Source organism: Chanodichthys erythropterus, chromosome 15 (genome assembly GCF_024489055.1).
Source record: "Chanodichthys erythropterus isolate Z2021 chromosome 15, ASM2448905v1, whole genome shotgun sequence".
NCBI lineage: Eukaryota > Metazoa > Chordata > Actinopteri > Cypriniformes > Xenocyprididae > Chanodichthys > Chanodichthys erythropterus.
Window position 1 is genome coordinate 6,386,083 of NC_090235.1, and position 12,642 is coordinate 6,398,724.

Consider the following 12,642-nt stretch of genomic DNA (forward strand, 5'->3'; position numbering starts at 1 on the left):
TAAGATTAAATTATGCGTCTTTGTATTCTATTTGATTTGCACTAGCAATTTATAATAATTTTAAGTCTTCTTGAAAGGTATTGTTGGGATTTATATTTATATATATAAACGTTTTCCAATCTCTGTGAACGTTATGAGGCTTGATGTATGTCAAAAATAATTTTCCTGGCTTTGGGAGAAAATTTCCCAATTATATTTACAAAAATATATGCTAAATGTAACATCTGGCAGCACCTGTATACTTATGTTTGATAAACTATGCACAGTAAAATCATGCCTTATCGAGTTTTTTTTTTTTTTTAAATGTGACATCTGGAATGAAATAAATAAAAGAATTTAAAGAGTAAAAAGCCTTTAAATATTCCTAGGATTGAGTTGCGCATAATATTAATAAACGGTATTAATTAAATATTACGAATATTATTAAATATTAAATATTATTAATTATTTGGTATTAATATCACCATACAAAAGCATATTAGTAATTTTCTATACTCTAAGAAGATGTCCATTATTATGTCCTATAATAATGTAGTTGTTTATATGTCATGAAAATGTACACAAAAATGATAGTTGCCTGACAGAATATTAAAGACTCTTTTTCACTCGCATAAAACCATTAACCAATCAAATCGCCCTTTCATTCTGTATCCAAGTAGGATGACTCAGACCAGCCAACTAGCGTCGAGCTTTGCTTTGTAGTCAGGCAGACATAGCGCAGTCGTCCAATCACAAAATAAGCCGAAAGGGGATTTTTGCTCTATATTTGTCTCAGGTAGTTTCTTTTTCGTTTATAAAATAAACGCTAACATTATTTTGTATTTGAATGAGATATTGCACTAGGTAAACTTTGTACAATGATAATGGATATAGTTAATGAGAAAGGCCAGGTATTTTAATGTAATAATCGAAGGTTTTCGAGGCGTACAAGTGTAGCTAGCTAGTTCTATAGGAACAGTCACTGGTAATGATATTAACGATAGCTAGCTTGTGTATACATATTCTCAAAGTTAAAGTTATTGTTTTACAAATTATGTCCTTAAATTTTGAATTATAGTAAAATAACTGTTAATTTTATGTCGGTTTCGTTAAGTCGACGTCTCTTCGGCCTGTTCGAGCTCACGTTAGCCTATTAGCTGCTATGTCATGCTAATGATAACTAGGCTGCTGTGAGGTTTATCTCTTGTGATCAATGAGCATTTGCGTTTGAGAATTCGGTTAACTTGCGCTAAAATGAGCTTTTGGTCATAAATAACCAATGGCCTCGTCTAGTTTCTGGTTGGTTGGCCTTTCAGTACGCCCACAAAGAGATACACATGGGTGTAATCAACCAGAAGTGTTCATGTTTCATATATGCTAGTCGTATATTAGATATATTAAATCATGCATTAAAGTGATTATGAGTGATCGGATTTCATCCTGGTATCATGCATACACCGGCTGAAAGCATCAGTTTCTTATGTTGAGATCTTCTTTGGGCACGAGTTTGCTGAATATGAGGAAATGCCTGGACTGGGGCAGGAAAAACAGCCCTGCAGTATTTGGGCATGGTCGCTATCCGATTGACCTGACAACAGTTTCATGAGTGGCTGTATTTTCAAAATGGGGAAAATGTCTTGAGCGTTTAGACGTGGGAGAATTTAGGCGCTTGCGTGGTTTTATTGCGTGTTTACAGTCTGTCGCTGTAGGTGTAAACCTGGCCTAAACATGCTAGTTTGTAGTGAAACTCATGATCATTTACAGACATGTGACGAATTGATTGTTTACCAGTAAGCAGTTTGTTTTAAAACAGTTTTTTTCTGCAGACTTTATGTTGTTGTGCATATTAAAGAAATACTATAAAACAACAATTGTGCTTTTTTAAAACCTAATACCACAAAATGGTATTAATAAAAAATGCAAACACCCTACAACTTTTACTGTTTACATTTAGTTCAACAGTGGAATTGTGTTAGACATGTCCTGGTTGTGTCTCTCAATAAACCTATAATTAATTGACCTTTTTAAAAACACACAGTGGCATATCAGACTCTAGAACTGAATGTTAGCCAAAACCGAATGCGAACACATACTAACGTCTGCCTCATATTCTAGCACTTCAGGTCCAGGAGGGTTCTGAATGCAGTTTGTCAGTCCAGTGTGGTTGAGACATGGCAGAAGATCAGTTAAAGGCAGAGGCCTCGGCTGGGGAGGGGGAGACGGAGCCCAGTATGCTGCTGCAGAAGCTTAAGAGCAACATTTCGTAAGAACTACTTTTTACTTGTTCTTTATTGTGGTTCTAATGGAATCTTAAATCTTTATTACCTGGAGAAATGGTATATCACATTTAAAGTTAAGCAGAGTGACGTTTGTAGAGCTGTCGCCTTAAAGGGTTTGTTCACCCAAAAATGAAAATTCTGTCATTAATCACTCACCCTCGTGTCTTTCCAAACCTGTAAGACTTTTGTTCATCTTCGGAACACAAATGAAGATATTTGTCCAGATTTTCTGAAGAGACTCGATCACTTTATATGATGAACTGATTGAATTTAGGCTTTTATTCACATACAAACCTCGATCAGCAAACATAAACTCAAATGTACTGCGCAACACGAGAATGAATCTTGTTGATTTTCACACTTCAAGCAAACATGCTTGAGCAAGTTGATGATGTTTAATGTGAATAAAAGCCTAAATTCAATCTGTTCATCATATAAAGCGATCATATCTCTTCAGAAAATATGGACTAAACTGCTCAATTCATATGGATTAGTTTTACGATCACTTTATGAACTTTTTGAAGCATCAAAGTCCCCCAAAATTAACCCCAGCAGCTACATTGGCTCAACTGGTGGTTACTTTGGGCCAAGGCTTTTTTGTGACCAGTGGCAGACAGGATAGAGTGTTTGGGAAACCTGTTTGAAAATGGTAATTATTGATGCTAGTGGCACAGAAATCACACACTTCTAAATTTCTTTCTTTTTTACCATTATTACCAGATATGTTAAAGGGAAAATGTTAAGTTTCCACCTTGATTTGAACAAATATTTGTATGTTTCTTATTTTTTTATCTTTTCACAGTAAAAATGTGCAGGGCAAAGTGGACAAAATTTTGGTAAGTGTTTAAAAGAATAATGAGATTTCAGTCTTCTGAAATTGTATAATTGATATGAAGTGTATTTTCAGTTATAGTCGTTATATTTTTATTTATAACAAGGATATAACAGGGTGACACTTTTTGTTAGCTAAAGTATGAAAGCTGGAGAAACTCTCAAGTGTTTTATCAAGGCAGAATTGTGGTAGATTATGTTTGAACCCACAACTATTACATTAACAGTTCAGATCTATAACCACTAGGCTGCGACCACTCATGTTCATATTGTGTTACAACTGTGTCTTGTTGTATAGTATAATATTACACATTTACACATTTACGTATTACATTACTCATTCAGCCTATTTGTACATTTACAGTGTTTTTGAGCACATTTTCTTTGCCTCATTCCTTTAATCTTATGAAAGCATCCTTCATTTGCGTTCCTTCTTCTCCTTATGACATGTCTCCTCTCAGGAAGATGTACAGCGTTTCTCTGACAACGACAAGCTCTACCTTTATCTACAGCTACCCTCAGGTCCTAGTGCAGGAGAGAAGAGGTACTGGTCATAAAATAACACAAATATACTTCAGTCAGCCTTGATCCATTTGTTTAATCTGAAATGCTGTTATATATATGCTAGCTAGAAATAACACAAACATGACAAGAAATATTATATGTGAAACATGTTTACTAACTGCTTCTCTGTGTTCACCAGTGGTGATTCAAACTCGGTCAACACAGCAGACCAGCTTCACACCTGCAACTGGATCCGTAGCCACTTGGAAGAACATCCTGACACCTGCCTGCCTAAGCAAGATGTTTACGAGACATACCGGTAAGGATTGGGGAGCAGAATGTACACAATAATACTGCCTTCACGTGCTATCTGAAATTTCCCACTTCTGAAGTCTTGATTTCGAACTTATGGAAGAGGATTAGGACCAAGCAATATTAAAAAAAAATAAAACCATCTCGAGATTAAAGTTGTTAAATTACGTGAAAAAAGTTGTTAAATTCTGAGAAAAAAGTCGAGATAAAATGTTGAGAATAAAGTCATTAAATTATGAGAAAAAAGTTGTTAAATTATGAGAACAAAATCGTTAAATTACGAATTTGTTCTCATAATTTAACAACTTTCTCATAATTTAATGACTTGATTCTCGTAATTTAATGACTTTATTCTCAACTTTTTATCTCGACTTTTTACTCGAAATTTAACAGCATTTTTCTCATAATTTAATGAATTTGTTCTCGTAATTTAACAACTTTTTTCTCGAAATTTAACAAGTTTTTTTTCTCGAAATTTAGCAACTTTAATCTCGAGATGGTTTTATTTTTTTATTATTGCTTGGCCCTAATCCTCTTCCATACAAGCTTGTCACGTTCAAGTGCTTTGTTGTCAGAAAGAATAGGAATCATGGAGGACACCAGATTTATTCTTGCTAATTTCTTGGGGAAATTTGTTAAAGCCAAAATGTACTGAAGATATTTCATTTTGAATAAAATGTAGCATCCCATTCGTCAACAACCATATAAACATTCGTTGTGCTAGATAGTGAGCTTTCTGACAGTTCTGAATTTTCGGTTTAAATACATGCTATTTTCTTTGTGTATAAAACATACAATATGCCTCAAATAGTTATTCCTGTAAATATGCACTACTATAACATCAAGACAAGGCGATGAAAAAACTAATAAAAAAAAACCCTGTCGCAAAAGCAATCATTCTCCCCTCCACTAACTTGGGAACTCGGGTATCAAAATTATATGAGTTTCCCAGTAGTAAATACCACTTAAGAGAGCGTTCATGTCCAATTTCCTACTAGAAAACTTGTATTTACAAGAATTCCAATAGCATGTGAAGGCAAACTCTCCAGCTGTTTTCCTAGAATTTTAAGGGTCTGTTATCTGTTTTTTTTTCTGCACCTGTTTGCAATTTTTCACAAAAATGCAATGATTACTTACTTTATATCTAAACAGGAAGCACTGTGACAACTTACAGCATCGGCCTCTAAGTGCAGCAAATTTTGGCAAAATCATCCGAGACATCTTCCCTAATATTAAAGCACGAAGGCTTGGTGGTAGAGGACAGTCCAAATATCCTTTTGTCTCTGATTTCATTTAATTTGTATAAAACAGACAAACATTTTTGCCTTAAAACATTTTAAAAACCCTATCTAGATCAGTCCAAGACACCATGCCATCAAAGTGACTGTACAGTGATTGTACAGTGATTCATCAGTGTCATCAAAACACATATTCTTTTTTTTTTTTTTTTTTTTTTTTTTTTTTTAATATTTCATATATTTAGATGTAATTGCAACTTTTTTAATTTCACAATTCTGACTTTTTTTCTTGCAGTTGCGACTTTATATCTCAGTTCAGACTTTTTTTCTCAGAATTGTGAGACAAAAAGTTGCAATTACCTTTATTTTTTATTCCATGGTGAAAACAAGCTTCCACATATCTGTAATGGTTTGGTTTAGAGAGGTTTTTAAGATGTTGTGGTAGAATTCTACGCACCTTACTTAAGTTAACCTGGGGCATCTCCAGTTGATGTCAGCTGAGCTGGACAATGTCTTGCTCTTTGATGTCTCGCCATAGAGTACAACAGTTTATATAGAATAAGTGCATGGCAAAGGTAACATGATTCATTACATAATTTTTCTCTAATATGATTGGTTCTTCTTATGTATAATTCTCTGTTACTAGGTAAAAGAAAATTTGGATTCTTTGAAACTTCAGCTTGTTGCTAGGGTCATGATGTTAAGTGTATATATATATATATATATATAATGTATAATATTCCGACAGTTGTCTACTTTTGTTTTTCATCTCATGCTTTAAATTCATTCATTTGATAATCATTTAACTAAATTCAAACTAGAAGTGTCTTTTAAGTTGATGAAACTTAGTGTATAGTATATAGTCCCTTAACGTTATTGCCAGCACATACTGCTATAGTGGGATACGCCGAAAGACCGTGTTAAACATGCCATTACTGCCCAACCTGGACCTCAAAAATGACCCGGTATGTTGTTCTTCTTACTACTGGTTTGTCTCTGATTTGCTTTCACAACATGAAAATGATACAGTTATCAGTTATTTTTGGCAAGAAGAAAAACATATGTTTGTGCTTAAATATTCTATTAAAATACCCATTTGATGTGCCACCTCCAGTCTGAACTGACAGAACTGGTGCAAACCTACAAGCAAGAGGTCACCGAAGCAGCCTGTGAGCTCATCTGCGACTGGGCCCAAAAGATCCTGAAGCGTTCTTTTGACACAGTGGTAGAAATTGCACGCTTTCTCGTGCAGGAGCACATCGTCAACCCACGCTGCAGCCAAGCAGAGCTCGTCACCTCAGCCGCTCTTGCAGGTACATGCAAGTAAATTGTAAGATGATGTTACATTTTGCTGTGTTATTGTAGTATCATTGATATACTGTTATATAGGGCTGGACTATATCTGGACCTAAAATCAAAATCTCGATTAATTGAACATTTTACCTCAATTGCGATTAATGAACGATTATTTTGTGTTTGTTTTTTACCCTCATACTGACTCTGACAAGGTTGGTACTGTAAATATGCTTGATTATTAAAGGTGTGATATTTTTCCCTATGAAAGAGTGCTCTGACATAGCAGTTCACTTTCAGCAGTTATTTTATCTGGTTCATAGCATTTCTTACAGATTTCTGCTCATTGTAAATCAGATACTGATAAAGTAGCACAGTACCAGTCCAAGCCTTAAAACACATACAATTAAAGTTTAGTGAAGACGCATGAGACAGTGATCTGGTTAGAGGTTCTGAATTTCAGTTTCGATTAATCATCCAGCCCTACTGTTATATATTTTGTTGATTTTATTTTTATATTTTCTGTTTTTAGTTTTAGTTAGTGTTAGTAATGTTGTTGTATTTTGTCAGTTTTAGTAATTTATCTTTTTTAATTTGTGTATGTAGTTTTTATTAAGTTTTAGTTATTTTAGTACTGAAATGGTGCCCTGGCAGCTAGATGAAATAGTTTAACTTTTTTTATATTTGATCTTTTTTCTTTTTCAGTTAATGTTTAAGTAATGAAAATAAAATGGTATTTTTTTTTTATGGTTTTAGTTAATGATAATATCCCTGTTTTTTGCTACATTGATTTAGGAGTGAAGCTATATTTATTTTTTATTTTATTTTATTTATTTTGGGGGGTTTCATTAGGTGGACCTTCCAAACCTCATAAGGCAATGAAAAAGATTCCAGCAGCTTCCCGAGCAGGTGGAGCAGAGGAGGATAGTGGCAGTGTGGAAAATAAGGTATTATTTGTCTGAAATCAGTTTTAATTTCTATCCAAACTAATTTAAATGCCATGCAAATAACATAATCAGAAAAGGTAATAATTATTCATAAGAATAGTTGATTCTGATTGCTGCAAATATTTGTATAATATTTGTCAAATATCATCAAATATTTGTCTGAACCTCTAAACTGTATAATTGATAACTGTATCAGGCAACAGATTTCCTACATATCTGTGCATTTTTCTGTACTTTTAAGTTTCTCAACTGAATTCAATATTGAATGGCCATGTATTTGTTTGTTTGTTTGTCTGTTAAAGGGTTAGTTCACCCAAAAATGAAAATTATCCCATTACTCAGCCTCAAGCCATCCTAGGTATATATAACTGGTGTATATATCTTCTTCCAGATGAAAACAATCTGAGATATATTTAAAAATATCCTGGCTCTTCCAAGCTTTATAATGGTAATGAATTGGGGGCCAGATCAATCAGCCGTACGCACCGATTTGTGGAAGAAGTGTAACCCCTGACATAATGCTGATGCATGACATAATGACGAACACGGAAGCACAGAAGATAGAACAAAATAAAATGCCAGTCAGGAATTAGAAGTCTAAAATGAGAATTTTTCAAGAGAAATGTTGGAGGATTTCGATATAAGGGAAGATGAGCTTGAGTTTGTTGCACAGCCCTATTTGTTTAAAGGTGCCCTAGAATCAAAAATTGAATTTACCTTGGCATAGTTGAATAACAAGAGTTCAGTACATGGAAAAGACATACAGTGAGTTTCAAACTCCATTGCTTCCTCCTTTTTATGTAAATCTCATTTGTTTAAAAGACCTCCAGAAAACGGGTGAATCTCAACATAACACCGACTGTTACATAACAGTCGGGATCATTAATATGTACGCCCCCAATATTTGCATATGTCAGCCCATGTTCAAGGCATTAGACAAGGGCAGCCAGTATTAACGTCTGGATCTGTGCACAGCTGAATCATCAGACTAGGTAAGCAAGCAAGAACAATAGCGAAAAATGGCAGATGGAGCAATAATAACTGACATGATCCATGATATCATGATATTTTTAGTGATATTTATAAATTATCTTTCTAAATGTTTTGTTAGCATGTTGCTAATGTACTGTTAAATGTGGTTAAAGTTACCATCGTTTCTTACTGTATTCACGGAGACAAGAGAGCCATCGCTATTTTCATTTTTAAACACTTGCAGTCTGTATAATTCATAAACTTCATTCTTTATAAATCTCCCCAACAGTGTGTAATGTTAGCCCGTTAGCCACGGAGCACTATCAAACTCATTCAGAATCAAATTTAAACAAATAAATAGCAAATAAATACTATACTCACATGATCCGACACATGCATGCAGTATGCATGACGAACATCTTTTAAAGATCCACTTGAGGGTTGTATTAGCTGTGTGAACTTTGTAAATGCACTGTATTATAGTCGAGAGCTCCGTGGGTGGGGAGCGCGCGATTTAAAGGGGCCGCAGCCTGAAATGTTATATTGTTCTTACAAAAACCCATCACTTCGCTTCAGAAGGCCTTTTTTAACCCCCTAGAGCCATATGGATTACTTTTATGATGAATGGATGCATTTTTTTTGGGCTTCAAAATCGTGCCCCCTATTCATTACCATTATAAAGCTTGGAAGAGCCAGGATATTTTTAAATAGATCTCAGATTGTGTCCGTCTGAAAGAAGATAGTCATATACACCTAGGATGGCTTGAGGGTGAGTTAATCATGGGATAATTTTCATTTTTGGGTGAACTATCCCTTTAAGTAGTCACATCTTAAGTAGGACAATTTACTGTCAGACAATCATTATTACAAAATAAACCCCTTAAGGGCATCATAATCACCTTATCAGGGTTTGTTTTGCAATAATGTCACATATTAGCAGTAGTACATACTATAAATAGTAAATATAATACTTCTTTAAGAAACAAAATATCATTGTGATGTTTTTTGCAGCAAAAAGAGAAAGATGGTGTGGAACAGCCGACATCCAATAAGCAGCAGGTCAGTGATAAACCGACCAACAAGGTGGAGTCAGCTCGAGTGGAGGCCTACATGAAGAAGCTGCCACAGCTCCTTCCCAGGGGCACCGTTCCAGAGAAAACCTCCCCACCGTGTCTGGCACCAGCCGATTCGGGAAGTGTTCAAGTCACTTTGCCCATTACCGTCACAACGATACCCTCTCAACCAGGCGGCACCGTCCCTCTTATGATTCTGCCATCAGGCATGCTCTCTTACCCTGAGCGCGACAAAACTTCAAGCACAGTCACCACTTCCGCTGCTCCCACCCCGGTCGTCCAGAGAGCGCGACCGGCGGCTCCAAAGAGGGGGCCTGACCCCTCCACCTCAGTGTCAGCCACTGGTGTTGCTCCGAAACGCAAAAGAGGACGACCCAGGAAGCCAAGACCTGAAGACGTGGTGCCACAGGTACCGTCAACCCCCAATCCAAACCCAGCTTTGGCCACAAGAGGAGTAATCCAAAAGGCCATGCCTTCCTGTGCTCCCACAACTCCTTCACAGTTGGTCGAAATTGTGTTCCCGGACCAGCAAAGCTTGATGCTTAGCCAACTTTCCACCATCCAGGAAGTGACAGACGCTGAGCATAGAGGCGTAGTGATGCAGTGTCATCCTGCACCAGAACCTGAGAAGCAGCAGTCCGTCCTGCTAATGCAAGGGCCCAACCAACCCGGTTACGAGCTGACCAGCCGGAGGATGGTCATTCAACGGGCGCCGTTATCCAGAGAAGGAAGGCCTGTTCCTATAGAAGTGCCGCAGTCCGCCATCTCGTACCTCCCGCCTGCAACGTTATTAGAGGACAGAGGAGAAGTGGAAATTACTCTGACTCCTGTGGAGCCACAGGCCGATTCCATGCCAAACTCAGCAGGTATTCCCAGCTGCTTCGGCTCCTTGTCTGGAGAAACCCCCAAACCTGACGCCCCGTAACAGCAGCACAGCAACCGTCTCCTTTCTCAGAGACTCCGTGATCTCAATGCCTTTCCAGTGCTTCTGTGAATTGCATATTAGCTTGTAGTCAAACTAAGGTTTACCATCTTGGCTGAGCTTGAGTGGGTATGTCTGCTTTATGTGTAAAAAAACAAAAAAACAAAAAAAATGTATAGAAGTACAAACTGTCATTGTTGCCTTTAAACAGCAACTACACTCATTTTTCATATGAATAACATGAAACATAAGTGCATTCCTGAAGATTTCAGGAATGCTTTTGAAGAGATTATGAATTTAAGTGACCTAAAACAAATGACTGGAAGGAAGAGTGATTTTTAGTGTATTGGAAATTGAACAGATATACTCACAAATAACAGTCCAATCTGGCCCAGCTCAGTTATAAACATCCAAAAAAAGACAATTCATAGTTACCGAAGAACTGCTTACCATCCGTCGGCATTTATCACCATGCTCAGTGCCATAAAAGGGCAGTCGACCTTTTATTGCTCTAACCATCTTTGCATGTTTGTGTTTGTAAACATGAATCAAGATATTTCAGTGTGTTTGTAGCTGTTCAGATGACAAAGAGTGATATTACGGGTTTGCAACTTCAGGGTTCTAAAAAAGTCCCTCTCTCGCCCAGCGATTGGGTTAATAGTTATGCGTTCAGTGTTTTAACTATTATTAACGTCACAAATAGATACAGATATACAAAGCTTGGAAATTACTACATCAAGATGCTGTTGCGAAGGTCAAGATGACACTACTGGTTCAGATGGTGCACAATGTAGGTGGACAGAAAAACAATAACCTCTTAAGTCCCTTTAAATATGCAAATGAGGCTGTGATTTCAGGATCGTTCTCAAAACCCCCCTCGTTCAGGTCTGTCCAGTTGTTTTCTTATAGCAGCAGAAATAGCACTTAACAGATGTAAATAGTTTATCCGTGAGCCCAGAAGAATATCTTCAAATAGGTAAAGCATACCAGAACTAATTTAAAACGTTTTATTTTCCAAATGTATAGCCATCGTCACTATATTGCTACTATGAAATACTATTCTTATTATTAGTTACTAGTAAAGTGTGCACTGTCACCCTAAAAGCATGTACAAAAAATTTGAAGATGTTAAATTTCTAAAATTTGATTATATTTAAATTTAGACTATTAGACTATTTATTTATACAAATTTTACAAGTTTGCGCCACAACAGCTTCTCTTTGTGTTGATTATCTCTTAAAAGAGAATTTTGCTCTATTTTTATAGCCTTGAAATACACTATTTTTATTAGTGGTTTGTGTTTCAGATATTACACTTGATCTTAGCCAAAAGTCCATAAATGTGAGAAAAATTGTTGTAAAAAAATTGTCATTTATTTTGTAATTTCATAATTATTTAAAAAAAATAATAATAATGGAATGGCACAATAGGTTTGTTTATTATTTGATGTGCTTTATTAAATTCAAAAGTATTGAAAGGCTATGAATTTGGGGGGAAATTTTCCTTTAAAGTTGATTTTAAGATGATATAATCTCAGCAGAGGCTGCTGATGGTTAAAGAAGTTAAATAGGCACTTAATTCAAAGGGTTAGTTCACTCAAAAATAAAAATTATGTCATTTATTACTCAACCTCATGTCGTCCCACACCCGTAAGACCTTCGTTCATCTTCAGAACACAAATTAAGATATTTTTGATAAAATCTGATGGCTCAGTGACAGCAAGTTAATTTAGACGGTCAAATGCCCAGAAAGCTTCTAAAGACGTATTTAAAACAGTTCATGTGACTACAGTGGTTCAACCTTAATGTTATAAAGCAACGAGAATACAAAAAACTAAATAATGACTTTGTTCAACAGTATCTAGTGATGGGCGATTTCAAAACACTGCTTCATGTAGCTTCGAAGCTTTACGAATCTTTTGTTTCGAATCAGTGGTTCGGAGCTTGTATCAAACTCCCCCCAGTGGTGAACTATTGAAATTTCAAAACACTTATGACGTAACGAAGCTTCGTTTACTGATATCACGTGACTTTGGCAGTTTGATACACGCTCCGAACCACTGATTCGAAACAAAAGATTCGTAAAGCTTTGAAGCTTCCTGAAGCAGTGTTTAGAAATCGCCCATCACTAGATACTGTTGAACAAAGTCGTTATTTAGGTTTTTTTGGCGCACAGAAAGTATTCTCGTCACTTCATAACATCAAGGTTGAACCACTGTAGTCACATGACCTGTTTTAAATATAACTTTAGTACCTTTCAGGGCTTTTGAAAGCCTAAATTAAGTTGCTGTCA

At 36.0% G+C, this 12,642-nt stretch overlaps 1 protein-coding gene across 3 annotated transcripts; it reads left to right on the forward strand.

Annotated features, from left to right (window-relative positions):
* Positions 1-741: 741 nt before the first annotated feature.
* On the forward strand, positions 742-12,021 carry rfx5 (regulatory factor X, 5). Of its 3 annotated transcripts, none has more exons than XM_067411840.1 (10): positions 742-775; positions 2,095-2,242; positions 3,061-3,094; positions 3,551-3,633; positions 3,793-3,912; positions 5,058-5,174; positions 6,030-6,108; positions 6,258-6,456; positions 7,289-7,383; positions 9,367-12,021. In XM_067411840.1, the coding sequence occupies exons 2-10, from the start codon at positions 2,151-2,153 to the stop codon at positions 10,351-10,353; spliced, it is 1,806 nt and encodes a 601-aa protein (XP_067267941.1). In that variant the 5' UTR covers positions 742-775; positions 2,095-2,150; the 3' UTR covers positions 10,354-12,021. The 3 variants fall into 3 exon arrangements, with proteins under 3 accessions (XP_067267941.1, XP_067267943.1, XP_067267942.1); XM_067411842.1 differs by lacking the exon at positions 742-775 and adding an exon at positions 800-843; XM_067411841.1 differs by lacking the exon at positions 742-775 and adding an exon at positions 820-1,769.
* The last annotated feature ends 621 nt before the right edge of the window (positions 12,022-12,642 follow it).